Source organism: Adiantum capillus-veneris, chromosome 6 (assembly GCF_014529385.1).
Source record: "Adiantum capillus-veneris isolate H3 chromosome 6, ASM1452938v2, whole genome shotgun sequence".
NCBI lineage: Eukaryota > Viridiplantae > Streptophyta > Polypodiopsida > Polypodiales > Pteridaceae > Adiantum > Adiantum capillus-veneris.
In genome coordinates, this window is record NC_140936.1 from 41791855 (window position 1) to 41811499 (window position 19645).

General features: G+C 45.1%; 1 protein-coding gene across 6 annotated transcripts in view; it reads left to right on the forward strand.

Annotated features, from left to right (window-relative positions):
- The window catches only part of LOC147455407 (ferredoxin thioredoxin reductase catalytic beta chain family protein), a 74880-nt gene extending 57183 nt beyond the window's left edge, over window positions 1-17697 (forward strand). Inside the window, exons 2-7 of one of the 6 annotated variants that reach the window (XR_015188344.1) lie at window positions 14789-14898; window positions 16403-16452; window positions 16541-16620; window positions 17115-17175; window positions 17265-17347; window positions 17445-17697. Coding sequence is in view for 4 of the 6 variants with exons in the window: in XM_086514184.1 (XP_086370310.1) it covers window positions 14789-14898; window positions 16403-16452; window positions 16549-16620; window positions 17115-17175; window positions 17265-17309 (338 nt within the window). In the remaining 2 variants the exon portion in view is untranslated. Of the gene's footprint in view, window positions 1-14788; window positions 14899-16402; window positions 16453-16540; window positions 16621-17114; window positions 17176-17264 lie in introns of all 6 variants that reach the window. The other 5 variants (XR_015188345.1, XM_086514184.1, XM_086514185.1 and 2 more) reach the window with 5 other exon arrangements.
- The last annotated feature ends 1948 nt before the right edge of the window (window positions 17698-19645 follow it).

Sequence of the window (19645 nt, forward strand, 5' to 3'; positions counted from 1 at the left end):
CGCTATGTGGTCTTGGGTTCTATATGTCTTATGCCTTGTATGACAGAGTGATGATGATGGGAGCATGCCCGATGCGTGATGGATGAGTGTTGGGAAGCCTAGCCCATGTTGTGGCCGTGTCAGTGATCTTGTGTGTAGGACTGGTTGGCAGTGTCAGTAGCAGTCGCAGCGTGTAAACTTTAGAAGTGCCACTTGCTCTGTCTCCTCTTTGGTAGGACCGGTATGCTTTCAGAAAAGCACACACTTAAAGCTTTGATACCACTGTTACGGGGACACGAACCACGTGCCAACATGAAAGAACAAACTGAACAACTTTAAGCACTTCAAATAACAACTAAACAGAAAGAAATGCATGACACACAAAACGCGAACTTTGGTGTCTCTTTCGATATTTCTTTATATTGCTTGAACTCAGTACAATGCCGGTACTCGAAACCCTGCACTTTCACATTGAAGTGTGCCAGGAATGAGTGTCACAAGATGGGCACCCTGTGCCCATAGAAAAGAACAGATTGAATTGAAAGAGAGAGACGACACGCGACACGGGGTGGCGGAATTCCACCCTAGAGAGTATTGGTCCCAAACCTTGGCGCCCCTTTTGGTATTTGTTTATATTGCATCAACACAGTACAAGCCGGAACTCCACGCTCTGCACCTTCTCGAGGGAGCATGCCAGAGCCCTTAGCACATATTTAAAGGCCCTTGGCCTATGAAGAGCAGTTTACATAAAAAACCTTCAAACTCAAAAGCTTCTGGTCCAAAAGCAATGCCAAAAAGCTGCCAGCGCGTTTTGCGGAATTCCGTACAACTGCCACGTCATTAGTCAGTGCAAAACACGGAGCATCTCATAGCTGTTATCATTTTTTTTTTGTGCGTGTGTGTGTGTGTGTGTAAGTCCTGCTGTATTTTAATCCCTTTATGCCACTGGGGCACCATCGGGGGGTCCTCATAAGTTGGTAGGACTTCTTCTTCTGCTACTTGTTCTTCTTAGGGTTTAGGCCCCTCGGCCGGCATCTGCAAGTTGGCTCCATTCTTGAGGACTTTGACACGTCAGCAATTTGTGACATCTCCCCTTCTTGAAAGAGAGTAATCGTCCACGATTATAGCATATCTGCAAAACAATTCGAGTTAGCTAAAAAAGTTTCCGAGGGTCATTTCCGAGGGACAATCAGTTTGCTCTTTTTGTTAAGGAGTTAGCTTCTCCTTTCGACTCTTTTTCTCCTTTCGGCTCTTTTGATCAAGGAGTTGGCTTCTCCTTTTGTCCAGATCAGAACTCTCGATATTCCGGCGTAGTAAAATTAGCCACCACACCCAGACCACACTGATCTTCCACGGGTGTCTTGATGCATTAAAATTACACACCCAGGCAATCTCATCCAATTAGGAATATTTAGTAGTTGGCACATCACAATGCAACACTAATGCTTACATATGCATGTTACAGGACACAACAAACAGCGCCGCTGAGCACTCCCCCGAGACAAATGGTCTGCGGTATGAAGCTACTCAACAACTACCTCGTCACTCCCCCCCCCCCAAATAACCTAAAAAGGTCTGGGCTATGAGCTCAGAGGACTGTACAACCAAACGTTCCCTAGACCGTAGTCGTATTGAACGTATGCCTTGTTTGGAAATATTTGAAGCATCGGCCTTCTTGTAACAAGGCGTTAGTTTTACGTTGTGTCAGACGAGACCGTTGAGGTTGGTTTTCACCGGATTCTCGAGAATTTGTTCGTTGTTGCGCGGAGTTCTGGTTAGTGGCTGAAGGTTCTTGTGTGGTAAACTCCAACTTTCCTTTCATGAGCTTGTAGCCGACCACGGCATGGTCCATAAGGTCTTGCATGGTAGAGACTTGCTTGGAGAGACAATATTCTTGCAATGGTGATGGTAGTCCAATGGTGTAGCGCTCACACTGGTCCTCCAAGGAAATGAATTTAAAGAAGGACACCGGAAGATACATGTCGAGAAACCTTTGGTTATAGTCGTCCATGGTTTCGGTCGCAAGTATTTTCAAGTTGCCCCACTCTGCCAAAATCCGGACTTCAAACATTGAAGTTATGTAACTACGTGCAAAAACTGTCTTGAAAGCTTGCCAGGTCCTTGGAGCATGCGGTTGTGTCGCGATTGAACTCCACCATTGCATAGCATTATCTTTAAGAAATCCCACTGCTCGAGAAATCTTGGATTCTTCTGTATAGTTTCCCAAAGCATAGATGTTGTCGAATTGCTGTAGGAACTGCAATGCTTTCTTGCGATCTTTCACCCCAGAAAAAGTGAAAAATTTGACTGTCGTGCCGCCATCTTTGAAATCTTTGGGTTGGTTAGGCGCATATCCCGGGTATGGATAATAAGGGTATCCATATGGGCTCCAACCATTGTAGCCTGGTGGCGGCGGTGGTGGAGGTGTGGGCAATGGCGGTTACACTGGATCAAGGTTAGATGGCTGCACCATATTCCTGAAGACTTCCCCGATCGGAACATATGGCTGAGAAGGTTGCCGGTTGGAAGCTCTCGTACTTTCTGGTGCTGGAGGAGGAGGTACCGGAGCATCAGAGGGGGTAACATGTAGTTCAAAAATTGTTGAAAACTTTGCAGCATCAGAAGATTCTGCAGAGGATGCCGCGAAAGAATGTCATGAAGCTCGTTGAGTAGAAACTGCAAATATTCTGTTGAATCCATGAATTCCACCTCTTGGGTTCTTTATGGCTTATGCCCTGTACGATAGAGCGATCAGGACGGGAGCGCGCCCGATGCGCCGTGTATGAAGGGTTTGAGTGGCTAATAAGTCCGGGATTGCTTTGTATACTCTTTGGTAGGACCGGTATGCTTTCAGAAAAGCACACGCTTGATGCTCTGATATCACTGTCACAAGGCGAGTACCACGTGCCAATAGAAAAGAACAGACTGAACAAACTTTTAGCACTTCTATAACAACTGAATTGAGAGAGAGAGAGACGACACGCGACACGGAGTGGCGGAATTCCACCCCAGAGAGTATTGGCCCCAAACATTGGCGCCCTTTCGGTATTTCTTTATATTGCATCAACACAGTATAAGCCGGTACTGCAGACTCTGCACCTTCTCCAGGAAGCATGCCAGAGAATGAGCCCTTAGCACATATTTAAAGGCCCTTGGCCTATGTAAAGCAGTTTACATGAAAAGCCTTTAAACTCAAAAGCTTCTGGTCCAAAAGCAATGCCAAAAAGCTGCCAGCGTAAATCGCAGAATTCCATATAACTGCCAGCACAAAACGCAGAAATCCATACGACCTGCGACGTCAGCACTGTCAGCATGATTTCTGGAAACTGCCACGTCGTTAGCTTCGAGTCCTGCTTTATTTTAATTCTTTATGTCACTTGGGGCCCCATCAGATGGGGTCCCATAAGTTGGTAGGCCTTCTTCTTCTGTTGCTTGTTCTTCTTAGGGTTTAGGCCCCTCGGCCGGCATCTGCAAGTTGGCTCCATTCTTCAGGACTTGACACGTCAGCAATTTGTGACACATCCGTCTCTCGGGAGATCCCAGATACTGTGCATGAAGGAGACCAATCTAGTAAGTGCCTCTACCACCAATAGGGAGCAGCTAACTTTGCGGGAATAATCTCATGTGAAACTGATGCTTTGGCTTTGATCATTCAAGATATCATAGAGACCAACCACCTTTCCATGCATCTTCATCCCTCAGTGCGGGATACGAAAGGCTCCCATATTTGCACTCCATAAAGCATAGATGAAGTCACGAGAGTATCATAAAAGCCAAAGCTTCGTTTGAGGTTCTTGGAATTGAACCTGCGAACACATCCTCCTAGTCTCCGCAAAGCTGCATACACTCTAGTCAGGCTAGTCTTTGTTAAAGTTGAGAGAGAGAGAAGAAGAAGAAGAAGAAGAGTTTTGAGAGAGAGAGAGAGAGAGAGAGAGAGAGAGAGAGAGAGAGAGAGAGAGAGAGAGAGAGAGAGAGAGAGAGATGCTTCTTCAGGCCGCTCTTTGCACAATGACTCCACTCCTCGGCACTAGAGATGGTCATACTTGGCATACAGGGTATCGTTTTCTGTTTACGGATGCCCCCTTGTCCACCACCAACCTCTCACCCTTCATCCGATCGCTCCTTCAGATTTGGGTTTCCATGCGACGGGCTATCATACGCTCACCTCCCTCATGTCGAGAGGAGATTGAGCGCCAGCCTCTCATTTGGAATGCTGCAGTTCTTGATTCTTCGGTTAATCCACCCCGTCAGCTTGGAGAGAGGACTCACATTGATTTGGCTGATTGGGACATTGGCCCTGCTGCCTCTATGCGGTTGTTTCATGAGACACGTATGTTGGATGTAGATTTTGTGGCAGAACATTATGACATTGGTCGCGGGGTGAGAGATAGACTGCTTGAGATTGATTCCGCCGTTCCTTCACAGTGGGATGCAGTCATGCGAGGCACGGTTTAGATGCCTCCCCATTGTGGCTGGGAAGGCCTCTTTGCTCAGAGCACTCTCTTATTAGTTCGTTTAGACACCATGCTGTTCACAGTTGATACTGACTACTCTCAGGGGATTCATGCTAGATTGACATATGATGCCACCTCTCCGCACCTTGTCTCCCCTGGCGCTTTATGGGAGGCCATACGAGTAGTTGGCTCCCGCGGGAAGCGTCGTTGTGTTGACCCCCGTTTCGCGTCCGCTGATGCTGCACTTTGGAGGCTTTGGGTGTGGGAGGGTCGTGCCCTATCTCAGCTTTATTGGGACCCAGGAGAATGGCATTGGCCTCACTCTGACCCCACCGGTGCACCTGTATCATTCTTTGAGTACACTGTCAGGATTGGGAGGTTAGCATTGATGAGACAGCAACCAGAGCAGCCCTCTCGTATGCGTTTCTGGTTACATTGAGGTCTCTCCCATGCCTATCTACAACAGTTTTGGTCCGCCATCTAGGATTTACATGCGGCTCGTCGTATTTCTTTTTTCATGTGGATGATTGCACATGCAGGACTTCCAGTTGGGACTTGGCTAGCTACTATGGGTCATGATCCATTATGTACTCGCTGTCCTTTGCGACTACTTGAGTCACCTGCACACTGTCTTTGGTCATGCTCAACTTCCCATGTAGTGTGGCTTGCAGTTTGCTTTTTACTTAGCAGAGCGGGTGTTCAGCATGGATTTCTCACTTGGGGATTTGTCTCATGGTTGATGCCGATGCCCGTCCCGCATCTTTTCTACGAGGGCTCAGACACAGATCCAGCCTTTATGCTTACCTCGACTGGTTATCGGTGAGGGACTTTGGCTATGCTACCACAGATTGCTTGGCAGGGGGATTCTCAAACACGTGATGAAGTTTTTTCAGTCATCACTAGTATTACACTATGGAATGTTTGGAGAGCCCGTTGTCTTCACATTCTAAGTGCGGCTCCACAGCTCCTTCAGGATACCCTCATTGTCATTTGGCTGGACATCATTCACACCCTGATTTGGCAGTGGGATTCTTCCTCAGGTATATCTCGAGCAGCCGAGGCTCGCCGATTTGCCTTCCTTCGGCGTTGGGCCCGATCCCCACTCTTCTTCACACTTACAGGTGGCCAGATTACGTGGCATTATGCCCCTCCTCGGTGGTTTCTCCTCCACTCATCACACCGACCACCATGAGATTGTTCTAGTCGAGTTGTCACTATAGTGGCTCTCATCCTTACATTCAGTTTGTACACCCCACGTGATAGGCTATTATGGCATCCGCTGGGGATTATATTGTACTTAGTAATATACAGCCCTGACTTTTTCCACAGAGAGAGAGAGAGAGAGAGAGAGAGAGAGAGAGAGAGAGAGAGAGATGATGAAATGAAATGCTATATTAACGTCTTCAGAAGGCCAAAATGACCTATGAGACCACAAAGTTACAACATTGTGGAATCTAGCACAATGTTTGAGTACAGAAAGATAAAAAGTGGGGTGATGGAAAAAAATAAAAAAAATCTCTACCTACTAGATGGCGGGGGGAGGGCTCATACAATATTTGATACAAAGGCTGATATAGTGTCACGTGCACATCGAACCCTATGTGTACGTGGACAAGCTGTACCTACTTCTAGGGTTTAGGTTAGCCTAGGAAGTGTTCTGGCACCCTTGTGAACCTGGGCGCAAGCCGTGCATGTCCAGGCACTTAATATAGTTGCATATCCTCTGATTGCACACAGCATGATCATTAGCATGACAGTTAGTACCCATCCTAAGCATTTTCCAAAGCATAGAACCCTTTTTGTTGCCAAAATACACATTTTTCACTTATTTATTAATAAGTGACTTTTGTTGGAAAAGTAAGTAGGGCAATTTGCTAAAAGAACTATAAAAGAAACCATTGGGCACTCAGCAGAAGCAGACGAAGCAGGACACAAAAGGGCAGGCACCCGCAGCAGAGCAGGCAGGCACCCACAGGTCCCAGCGTTTTCTCAAAGATCAGCCCAGCGTTTTCAGCCTCTAGCAATCAAGGTTTTCAGCCACTACCATCAGCGTTTTCAGTTCCCAGCCTTAGCCTCGTGAGAACCCTCTGGTTGTAGATCCTCGCCAGATTCCCCATCTAGTACCAGATCAGCCTAGCGTTTTCAGAATTCAGCAGGTCAGCCTAGCATTTTCAGAATTCAGCACATCAGCCTAGCGTTTTTAGAATTCAGCCAGGTCAGCCAGCGTTTTTGCATTTCAGCCCTAGTCAGGTGAAGGAGCTGCAGATTCATGCCGCAGTACCACCACAACAGCAGATCCCTAGCAAAGCATCTAGCATTTTCAGTTTTCAGCCTTAACGCCTGTCATGTGACACATCCAACCCTATGTGTCTGTGGACAAGCTACAACATGACAAGGGTTCAGTTAAGTCAAGTCAGTCTAGAATAGGAAGTGATCTGACACTTTTGTAAATCCCCCGTTGGGTCACACTCTAGAGGGACACCTTGTGCTCACCTGGTGTTCACGTTGCTAGGGCTCTTGCCCTTGGACACTTGAGTGCATCCTCCTCCTGGGGTGGGTCACCCGAGGAGGAGGTTCCTAGCTGGTTGCTACGAGTTCTCTCCGCCGTTCCCAGCATGTGGTGCATCAATTAGGTGGCCATGGTGATGCCTACGCGTGGCTCTTGCCCGATGGTACGCGGCCCTTGCCCGACCATGTAACATGGCTAATATTTGGAAGGGATAAGCACCTCCCCCTGTGGGCCCTATGGTGTGTCGAAAAAAAAAAAGTCTGTTCGCAGATCGTGCATGTCCAGACACTTAGATTGAATGCATATCCTCTGGTTGCACACAACATGACCATCATATTCCAGTCAGATCCCATTAGTAGCATTTTAACAATGCATAGACCTATTTTCCCTATTTTTGACATTTTTCACGTATTATTTTTAAGTGATTTTTGTTGGAAAGTAGGTGGGGCAAATTGAGTAAGTTTGTATATAAGCAAACCTAGACTAGCACTAATTGGCAAAAGAGGCAGCAGGAGCCCAAGCTCAACAGGCAACTTCTCAAGCAAGAACCCCTTGGTGGTTTCCCCTCCAAGCAAGATTTCCCCTAGCCTAGCGTTTTCCATCAACCCCAGCTTCTAGCGTTTTTGATCCAATCCAACATCGCCAGAAGATCCCAGGACCAGCGTTTTTGAAGCAAGCACTCATCGCCAAGAAGTTCTCAGCCTAGCGTTTTTCCAGGTTTGCAGCCCTAGCGTTTTGGAGCCCAGATCGCCCTCCCTTGTGCATGGCGTTTTCAGCATTAGCATCAGCAGATTTTCAGCAGATAAGAACCATCAAATTTCAGCCCAAGTACCTGTAGGTTTTCAGCCATAAAGACCAGCAAGGGCAGCGTTTTCCATAGCGTTTTCAGCCGCAGCAGAATTCAGCCATTAGTGTTTTTGGACAGCCGTAGAAGGACAACAGATTTCAGCCCTTTAGCGTTTTTGGACAGCAGATAAAGAGTAGCAGATTTCAGCCCTTAGATCGGTCTCGCCATCCCCGTCGTCGTCATCGATCTAGCCTAGACTTGCATCAATCACATGCATTCAATTTGTACCGGTTTGTGCAATCAATAGTAGACCACTCTCGCCGACGAGAGTGGGGCCTTCGGAGGAGGGTTTTTACAGCATCTCTGGTGTCGTATTCTCTTCTCTCTCTATCTCTCAGTCTCATACACTTTCACGCACAGTGTCCCTTCACTTTGTTTGTGTCCATTGCACTCTCTCATTATGAACGAAAGGCTCTCCCTTCCATAAGAACAAAAGGAACCTTGAGCATAGTTCGGAGCACTCATCTTGAGCAAAGTTCAAACATTCATTCCGCTGCACCTTACAACGCCGTCGTTGTCGACACCATCGTCATCCTCATCGTCATCGCAGTCCCTATCTTGACGACAACCCCTTCGTCATTGCAGATCATTATCTTGACGACGACACCTTCGTCGCCATCGTCGCAGATCTCAGACTTGACGACGACACCATCGTTGTCGACATTGTCATCATCAAGTACCACATCATCTAGACCATTGTACCAGATTTGTGCGATTTATAGCATAGACCTCTCTTGCCATAGAGTGGAGGGCCCTTGGAGGGGGGTTTGAGAACCGTCTGGTGTCATATTCTTCTCTCTCTCTCTCTCTCTCTTATTCTCATCACTTTCATTCACAGTAGCATTCACTTTGATTGTGATCATTGCACTTGTACTCTCTCTCTAAGAAGCACGGAAGGCTCTCCCTTCCATAAGAAAAAGGAATCCTTGAGCACAGTTCGGAGCACTCATCCTGAGCACTATCAACATGCACTTCCGTTGCACCTTACATTGGTATCAGAGCTCTTTGGCGGCGTTCTGTATCACTCAAGAAAAGAACCACATAAATTTTTTTGCTTGTTGCGGTCGCACGTAACACTAGTCTCCTTGGGCGTGCTGATTTCTAATCATGTTTTTGAAGAGTGACAGGTAACCCAAGAAAGAAGGGCTTGTTTAGCCTCCCCTCGTTCCTCTTTTTGCTCATTGAGAGCGCCGGCCAATCGACGTGAGGTGGGAAAAAGCAACTTTGGTGTGAGCGCAAGGCCGCAAGTCTCAGGGAAGCCTTCATACATGGCTCGATTAAACATCATAGCAAGGAGCTCTGCAAGCATATTTCTGGCATGGATGAAGTGCTCTGCTACCAGACCATCATGATCATGTGCTCTCCTTGTCTTCATCCTGTCCATGGCTTTCAAGTTTCCTTACCCTTTTAGCAGTAAAGAAAGAACATGTCTCCGTGCACGTCTCTAGTGATTCCGGCAAAGGTGGTTGCTCTGATGCTGTATAGAGAGATGTGGCATATTCCCCCCATGTCTCTATGGAGGTGACCGCTAGTGGTGGTGAATGCTCGCGGAATAGCCTCCATGCTTTGCGTGAGTCTTGACTCATAAATAGCTGATACAAATCCCGCTCTGGCTGAGATAGATAAGCCCTTTTCTTTCGTCGCACTAGGCGGTGAAAGATAATCCGTGATTGTCTATTTGTGGTAATACCCATGAGCCCTTCCCTCTGTAATTTGATCCTCGTCTCTCTACACTCCTCATCATACCAACTGTTCTGGGACATGCTCCCAGATCGTCTCCATGTAGGCTGGCTGTGGGGGTATGCCTCTGATGCTGCTTTATGGAGCGTCTGTCAGTATCTGAGTGAGTTCAGCTAGTGGCCGTCTCGGCTCTTGAGTGCATAGTTGCCTGTATATCTCATCCATATAGACACAATCCATCTCCCTCATGAAGGTATACCGAGTGTGCGTGGGGACCTCTCCTAATGGAGTTGTGCTGAACTGAAACGTCAGGGTGAAAGGCAAGATAGCATAATCAATTGCTACTCCAACTGGCCTAGTGCCCACCATGAAATCCTGAAAGAATGGTATGAGACCTGGCAAGGCCATAGAATAATCCACCGTGTTAGCACCATGTCGGTGTGGAAAGTAAGTAAAACCTCTAGCTGTTGAAAATCTTTGTAGGCCATTCAAAATGGCCAATCTATGTGCAGTTCCCATATCGATCAAGTATCTGCCGTACTCAGTGTATTCCTTATCTTGTGATAGTCTGGATAGGCCCATCTCAGTAACGTCCAGCTCCCTAAGCATCTCCTCGGAATTATCATATAATATTGTTTTGTGATGGGCAGTCCTAGCATTGAAGTCCCCTAGTATGATAATGTTACTGTCACAAGGCGGGCACCTCGTGCCAATAGAAAAGACACTTCAATAACAACTGAACGAGAGAGAGAGAGAGACGACACGCGACATGGAGTGGCGGAATTCCACCCCAGAGAGTATTGGCCCCAAAGCTTGGCGCCCCTTTTTGTATTTCTTTATATTACTGCTGATTCGCAAAGTACAACTTCCGGGGAGCACCTGCTCTGCAATCTGCGCGCTAAAAAGTGTCAGAGAGGGCCCCCAAGGCTCACATTTAAAGGCCCAAAGCCTAAAAGCATCAAATATGAAAAGCTGACTCCAAAAAATCACTTTCCTAAAATTTCGGATTTTCCCTAAAAATCCACCACGAATTCCGGAACGTCCGTATAGGTGCCACATCATCATATTTTGATGTGCAAAGTCTTTTGAGCGTATTCTGCTTTATTTTTAATGCCTTTATGTCACTTGGGGCCCCATCGGACGGGGTCCCCATAAGTTGGTAGGACTTCTTCTTCTGTTACTTGTTTTTTTAGGATTTCTAGAATTAGGGTTTGCAGGTTTTAGGGTTATGGTTTCCATAATTAGGGTCTGCAGGTTTTAGGGTTAGGGTTTCCAGAATTAGGGTTTCAGCAGTTAGGGCTTCTGACAGAAATTAGGGTTAGGGTTTCTGCTCTCGCGCAGCCATGTCATCTGTAAGTTGGCTCCATTCTTTAGGCTTTGCAGCAGTTTGTTACATCTCCCCTTCTTGAGAGAGAGTAATCGTCCGCGATTACAACATATCTGCAAAACAACTCAAGTTAGCTCAAAAATTTCCGAGGGACATTTCGAGGGTCAATCAGTTTGCTCTTTTTATTAAGGAGTTAGCTTCTCCTTACTGCTCTTTTGATCAAGGAGTTAGCTTCTCCTTTCGTCCAAATCGGAACTCTTGATATTCCGGCATAGTAAAATTAGCCATCACACCCAGACCGTACTGATCTTCCACGGGTGTCTTGATGCACTAAAATTACATACCCAAGCAATCTCATCCAATTAGGAATATTCAGTAATTGGCACATCACAATGCAACACAAATGCTGACATATGCATGTTACAAGACACAACAAACAGCGCCGCTGAGCACTCCCCCGAGACAAACGGTCTGCGGTATGAAGCTACTCAACGACTACCTCGTCACTCCCCCCGCAAATAACCTAAAAAGGTTCGGGCCATGAGCTCAAAGGACTGTACAACCAAACGCTCCCCAGACCGCAGTCTGCGTCGCTTGGAGGTTCAAGCATACAACCAAACGCTCCCTCGCTCCCCAGGCATCGGCCTGTGTCGTTCAGAGGTTTTCTAGCATACAACGAAACGCTTCCCAGGCATCGGCCTGCGTCGTTCCGAGGTTCAAAGAATTCAAAAACAGTATTTCTCACTTCTCCACCTGGGAGTAAAATCACCAATCATTGAAACCAGGATCAAACCAGAGTCAAACAATTCAAATCGGCACCAAAACAGGTTCAAAACAGATACCATCCATTTCAAACAAATTTCAAACAGGATCACCAAACAAGTTCTCAAACAGATTTCAAACTTAAAAAGCAATCTCGACATCAGTCGAGCTCGAAAAGTCGATTGACTTTCCATCTTGAAACCTGCACCAAAAATTAGGGTTAAGTTCCATGAGGTCGTAGCCGAGCACAGCATGGTCCATCAGCTCTTGGGCAGACAGTGCTTCTTTGGCGGCGATGGTAGTCCCAAGAGATAGCAATCACACCGAACCTCCAAGGTTATCAACTCGAGAAGAGACATCTACTGAGAGATGTCGAGAAATTTCAAGATATAGTCTGCTAGGGTTTCCATGGCAAGCATTTTAGGATACCCCATTCTGCCAGAAGTTGCACTCCGAAGGAAGATGTCAAAAACCATATAACTTCGGGCAATTTTTTTTTTTGAAAGCTTGCCAAGTACTTGGAGTATGCTGCTTGGTAGTTGTAGACATCAACATCTGCATGGCACTGCTTTTGAGAAAAACAATGACTTGAAACAAATATCGGATCCTTCTTTGCAAGTGATCTAAATGGTTTATGCCTTGGAAAACATGAGCGGTGAAGACGGGAGCGCGCTCGATGCGCGATGAAGTAAGGGTGGGAGTGGCTGATAAGTCCGGGTGCCTCGAATAAAATTCCAATAGCTCTGTCTGCTCTTTGTAGGACTGGTATGCTTTCAGAAAAGCACACGCTTGATGCTCTGATACCACTGTCACAAGGCGGGCACCACGTGCCAATAGAAAAGACACTTCAATAACAACTGAACTGAGAGAGAGAGAGAGAGAGAGAGAGAGAGAGAGAGAGAGAGAGAGAGAGAGAGAGAGAGAGAGAGAGAGAGAGAGAGAGAGAGAGACGACACGCGACACGGAGTGGCGGAATTCCACCCCAGAGAGTATTGGCCCCAAACCTTGGCGCCCCTTTCGGTATTTCTTTATATTACTTCTGATTCGCAAAGTACAACAGCTGGGGAGCACCTGCTCTGCAATCTGCGCGCTAAAAAGTTCCAGAGAAGGCCCCCAAGGCTCATATTTAAAGGCCCAAAGCCTAAAAGCATCAAATTTGAAAAGCTGACCCCAAAAAACCACGTTCCTAAAATTTTGGATTTTCTCAAAAAATCCGCCGCGAATTCCGGAACGTCCGTACAGGTGCCACATCATCATATTTTGATGTGCAAAGTCTTTTGAGCATGTTCTGCTTTATTTTTAATGCCTTTATGTCACTTGGGGCCCCATCGGACGGGGTCCCCATAAGTTGGTAGGACTTCTTCTTCTGTTACTTGTTTTTTAGGGTTTCTAGAATTAGGGTTTGCAGGTTTTAGGGTTAGGGTTTCCAGAATTAGGGTTTCAGCAGTTAGGGTTTCTGGCAGAAATTAGGGTTAGGGTTTTTGCTCTCGCGCAGCCACGTCATCTGTAAGTTGGCTCCATTCTTTAGGCTTTGACAGGTCAGCAGTTTGTTACAGTTACCATCCTTGAAAAACTCCCATTTGTCATTATCCAAAATAGCAGAGGGAGACTGTCCTCTAGGTGATGCATATGTTGACGTACCAGGAGGAAAGTAACAGATAGCAATGTAGAGGTGTCTGCCCGTCTCTGCCCTGAGCCTCACCCACATGTACCTAGCCTGTTCATCCTTGCGCGCTATATATATCAATGGCTACAACTCCTCCTTGAATAGAACTGCGACTCCCCTCGAGCCCCGTCCTCGATGCTCCGATCTGGTCTCCTGTCTGCAGGTTGTCTCCCATCTATATCTGCTCACATGTGGCATGGATTGCCCAAGGGCTTTATGCGTCCCAGAGTAGAAAATGATGTCTCTCCCTGTGAAGCTATCCTCAAAGGCACCTACTTCAAGACGGAGTGACCCATTACAATTCCAAGTTGCCATCTTTAGTGTGGTCCCATAGGTCTCGCACCGTCATGCGGAGTGTCGCTCCAATATCACCACCCTGTAAAAAGCAATCTTCCCTTTTTCCTTGGGTGCGGTCATCTCCAAGAAAGATTCCAGTCTTCTTTAGAGTCGGTCTCTTCTTCAAGAAGTCCTTCGCTTCCATGGAGGGGAAGCAGAGGATAAGTGCCCTTTCTTTCGAGGTTTCTCCGTTGCTCCCACTTTTCTTATTGCCTCTCCAAGCCCTCGTATGCGTCTGCTCGTTAACCCCCACCAGAGTCACGAGTTCTTTCACCTCTTCATCCACATTCTCTTGGTCTCTGAGGCCACATATCCTTACGTGTAAGGCCCGTGCACATCTCCTTTGCTCCTCTTCTAGTGTTAGGTTAATGATGGTTGGTGTGGGGGTGGGGGATTTCTCCTTGTCCTTTCCTTTCATGATAATCTCGATCCATTTTTTCGGCCTTTTCTGCTTTTTGTTGGGTCTTTGTGATGACATCTACCCACGAGGTCGTCATTTCTTTTTGTTGCTCCTCACCTTCTTTGATGGCTCGCACTTGTTCTTTAATCGTGTTAAGCTCTTCAATTACTGAGGGTTGAAGCTCTCCATCTTCGAGGACATTTTGTGATCGCACCTCTGCAAGCTCTTTCTTGAGTAGTTTGATTCCTCATCTTGGGCCTTCACATGATCCTTAAGTGTATGTATCGTGCTTTCCTGTGCCGCCACGCGCTCGTAGAGTGCGTTAAAAGAGAGAGAGAGAGAGAGAGAGAGAGAGAGAGAGAGAGAGAGAGAGAGAGAGAGAGAGAGAGAGAGAGAGAGAGAGAGAGAGAGAGTTTTATCATTGTCTTGTAAGCTGAAGTTGACCTATAGGGAAATTGAAATACATTATTTTTAATATATTCCACTCTGGGTTAGCCATAGATTGCTCACGATAGAAATATAAAAACTGACTCAAATGGCTCTTTGAGAGGATGAGCTATATTTTACAAAATGTCTGAGAGATGCATACAGCAAAGGGGATTGAGAGCTGTATTAAGGGCAGTGCTTTGCATGTGATGATTAAAAGATTGTCAATGTAGCTGCGTGAAGACTTTTGTCTTGCTAAGTCATGTTATTTCATGTTGCCGATTGCCTGGTTTTGAAGCTTGAGCCTACTGGTGGTTGGATTAAGAATCAGTGGATTTGGTTGTTCGATGAAAAAAAGTTCTGAAATATGAGTGCATAGTGCCTTAAGGATTTTTGATACAGGGGACCCTGATAAGTCTTTGGAGGTCATGCGAAAATTTTCAGAGCAATATGCACGGCGTTCTGATACATACTTTTGCATGGACAAAGGAGTTACAGCAGTGGTGATCAAGGTCAGCCTACAAGATGTGTACTGAGTGTGACTGTTAAGGAGCTTTTTCATTGTGTTTCAATTATGTTAGCACAGGTTTCTAGTCTGCAATAGGCACCAAGCTTTGTGCCTCAGAATGAAGTCATTGTGTAATATGAAGGTAAAGACATTTCATACATGAAGCATACATAGGCACATACATCAGTACATTATCACATACATACATACATGCATGTGTGCATACTTCCATATATGCATGGATACAGATATGCATGGATCCTAGTGGTACTTGAAGAATCGCATCCACTTGTGCTTTTGCTTCTGTGATGGGCAGATTTCAACATCTGCTTTGACTAACTGCATGGTTCCCGAGCATTAGTCCCTGCTATTTTTGGCTGAATAGCAACATTTCAAGAGAAACTTGCAACAGCTCAGTTCACTTCTTTAAGGGGGACTGCGAAGAAACTCCCTGACGAGGGTCTGAAAAGGAAGGGCAACGATGACAAGGCAAAATGAACATGCAAATCAGCCAATTCAACCTTTTTCATCCTCTTTACATGCTTTAGCCTAGCTCTTGGATTGGACCTAGTAGCACTTAGCAACTTCCCTTGACTTCTTTTATGTGCCAAAATCTGCTCAAGATTTAGGATCTCTTCCAATTTCTCTACTTCTGCCGGTTCTTCAGAATAGGCGTGTCGTCTGGTACATCACCCACCAAAGTCGTAAGAAGGCTTAATGAATATATTAAGTATCTTCTGGTCTTTTGGTAGCTTTAACCTGTAGGCTTCGATATGCCCACTTGTGCCCTCTCTGCTGTGTTAGCATCTTCCTACTCTGTGACCTCCTCCATGTACCCTCAGGTGCAGATCCATTTGTAGAAGTCTTCACATTGTCTTAGAGGGGGAGAGGGAGAGGGATGAAGGAGGGAAGAACATTTTTAATGTCTTAGGAGCAATGTCAAGTAACCAAATTGATCTGTCCAACGGATCTTGAACTGTACTCTCTAGAGTGAAATGTTATCTTTAAGGTGGGTGAGTAGGCCTTCAGAGTGGGTTGCAAGTACCCTGGATGAAGAGGTATATGTTTGGTTCAGGACTTCCTAGAAGTAGGTTACCAGATCACCTGAATAGAGAAGAAAAAGAAAAAAGGGGAAAGGGGGTGGGATTTGCAATTCTTAAGTTGTCAAGCACATCTAAAATGCTATGTGAAAAGGGTTGCCAGCACAGGACCAAAAGTAGTTCATTGAAGTGGTACAGTGCCCAAACATGAAGCAACATGTAACAGATGAAGCAAGTTGGTTTTATTTGAAAATCCATATTCTGGCATTATGGAACAGCTTGAAGCAGTAAAAGAAGTATGTCTTTGGTTGCTGGTTCGATTTTTGTGTCTCAAGTTTCTGATAGGGTGTTAAGGGACTGCATGATTGCTAAAAAAATTGTATTCAGTTGGAATAGAATTGATGTAACAATGAAGTGTATACAGTTTGCTGTTATGCTCACCTTCCAATTTCTGGTGGATTGATTAAGGGCTTAGCGGAACATAAAGACACTCTTGGGGCTCCGCTGTGTCCTTGCAGGTCATATTTGAAATCCAGATAATGTGTTTGTTTTGCTCACCATTTCTAGCTAAGATTTTGAATTGATTTTTTGGATTGTTTTGTCAAGCTTTTTAGGCACTATGATGACAAGGTTGCCGAGGTGGAGCAAGGCTTTTGGAATTGTCCGTGTGTGCCAATGCGTGAAAGGTGAATGCTTTGTATAGTGTCTGTGTTCCATTTATGTAGGGTCTTTCTGATTCGGCTTATTGTTAACTTAGAAGGTTCTGTTGAACATATGCACAGCATGTTTTGTTTAGGTCTTAGTGTGAGGGCATATTTATTAAGATTTAAATGGATGATCTTTGCGTTCTTTCTCGCTTAAGACAAAACCATATAGAGCAAAAAAGTATTCAAGAAATGTAGGACTTCTAGAATTTGCCTTAATCTTGAGATATTCATGGTTAGACAGGCCAAAATTTTTGGTCATATTTTATCGAAGGCTCTAAGGTGGCATACATGATTGCAAAGGTAGAGAAAGTGAGGTAAAGGAGAGGGATGTGAAAATTGTGTTTCTTTTGCGTCTTTTTTCCCCTTGTTAAAAAAGAATTAAAATTTGGCGGTGGTGGTGATGGTGGTGGGGGGAGTGTGTGTGTGCACGCACACAGGATCTACCATCTTGATGTTTTTCCCCTCTTCTGCAGGAAGGAGTGCCACTGCATGCTTTTTTTAACCAAGGAAAATGACTTTGCTGGTGAGGAACAGGTATGTTTCAAGCTCCACTTTTCTCTCCTCTAGTCAGGTTAGCGTTTTACAATATACATGAATTGCTCATGAAAATTTGCCATTGTCAGGTCATAGCGCTCGATGAAATCAAGGATCTGACTGCAAACTTTTAGCCGCTGGACTAGAAAGCTGTGAAATTTGAGCAATACAGGTACTACCTAGACCTGCACGTTCTTCGAATCTCGTCGGAAACATGGGAGCTGCTTTGCATGGGTTGTTTTATCTTGCAAGTCCTTTTTAATCCTTAGATTTATTGAAGCTCATGGAAAAGCTTTGAAAGGATAAATTACGGGCTTGTCTGCCCCAAGCATGGAGGAACTCACCGGTCTCTAAATTCTTTGTATAAATTTTTGAGTACTACCATCACTCTTGTCATGAACAAGTCTTCAGAGTGTGATGAGGAAGACTGTTCTCTTTTTCCACCTTTTATGTAAGCATGGTTCTGACTCTTTGTACTTTTATAAGGAAACCTTGTATTAGAAAGAAAAATTCTTTCATGCTCTTAGGGTGAATTTCACGGTTCCTTTACATAAATGTTCCATTGTTTACTTCTTAAGGGCTTGCTTTCAAGGGATAAATCGTCCTTCATTAGGGTAGAGGAGCCCATTTATGGACATTTATGTAGTCAGAGCTCAATTTCCTATGATAGATATCCATGATTTTGAATCAAAATTATGCCATAAGATACCTAATGTGAAACTCTTTTAGTGCAAAATGCCTATTTCATGGAATATTCAAATCATGGAGAAGATAGGATGGATTTGTACAAAACCGTCCTTTTATTGGTTCCTCTACCCTATTCATTGTTTTGATTCTTCAGATTTGTGATGAACAGGATTGCTAGTTATGTAAGATTTGAGTGTGGTCTCCTTTTGATAGTGTTTTTTTTTCTAGGAAAATTGCAATAGACGGAATTGTACGTTGATGTTTGCGAGAGGTGAGTTATTTGATGTAGTCTCAAAAATTTTAACTGTTTGTTGAAGATGCAACATTTGCACCCAAAGCTGCTCAACCCTTTTGTTAAGAGAATTTTCCATTAGGTGGCAAACTTTACCTGGATGGGTTTTGGCCTGGTGGGCACGAGTGCATAAAGAACCATGTTTGATTTCCATTGGTATTATTGAGTATACGTAGTATTAGCCATCGATTGCTTGACTGTTAAAATGGCTCTATTTTGCCATTGTTACATTTTAGCATTTGTTATCAGTATGTAGAAACCTTGTAGAATGGACAGTTGTGTAGACAACTATTAGTTGCGCATTACTAATATGCTTGACTAGGGAAGTTGGCTAGAGGAATGACGAGGACGAGGACTCAAAACCCTAGCCGAAAAATGATGGGTCTGATCGAAATAAAGTCATGCCACATCCACCATAATTTTTCTTTCCTTTCTTTAGGGGGTAGGTGGGTGTGGTGTGGTGATGGTGAATGTTTATATAGAACAATAGCAAAGGAGTCTTTTCCTGGTTGTTTCGCGTTGACGTTGAAGCCAAAGTTTTTGCACCTCATGTCACAACACATTTTGCACTAAAAGAAAATAAGTAGTTGTATGCGGATGCTTCACTTACTTTTGCTCGATGGTGGGATCTACTATGGTGTCTAATCTTCAGACATGTATCATGAGACCTAGGGGCTCGAAGGATATGTTGGGAAAGTAAACTCATAGAGCACAAAAGTTACTTAGATGCCGAGAAAAGGTTTTTTTTTTTTGTGTTTTGGGGGGGGGGGGGTGTGTGTGTGTGTGTGTGTGTGGAGGGGGAGTGAAAGGTGAGGCATGGGAACTCCTCTACACCAAGTGCAAGTTTTGATGTGACACATAAAACATATGTGTGTAGCCATTTTGAAAGCTACCTGGCGATGTGAGCTGCCACATATTGGCTATGAAACCTTTTGTACATAAACCCCTTCTTTTGTATATGAGCAATAATATATGCTGAAAAGGTATTGTATATTGAGTTTGAATCTCTCTCTATCTCTATCTCCATCTCCATCTCCATCTCTATCTCTATCTCTATCTCTATCTCTATCTGTGTGTATCTATGGATGCTCTACTAGCCTTCGAGCCCCCTTGAGCTAATTGCTCCTCCATACATTGCACGACCATCGATCCACCCGATTGCAACAACTAGTATCAAAGCGTGGTCGGCTTCCCTTTTCCATCCCGTGTGTGTAACCCTCCTTGAACCTTTGAAATTTTGAGTTTGAAGCTGCAGGAGAAACCGAGCAGCTCGCCAAGCAAGGTTAAATAGACAATCAAAACATTTGGTAGATCTCGGCAGTGCAGGGAAGAATCGAGGACGAAGGAGGTTGCAAAGTAAATCGGCAAGGGAAGGTGTGTGTTGGCCATGCAACTCTGTTGAGTGAGCAAAGGCAGGGGAAATTCGAGCAGCTTAGAATTGAGAGCATTAGCTGAGTTCCGCAACAAAGCATCACATCATCACAATTGGAA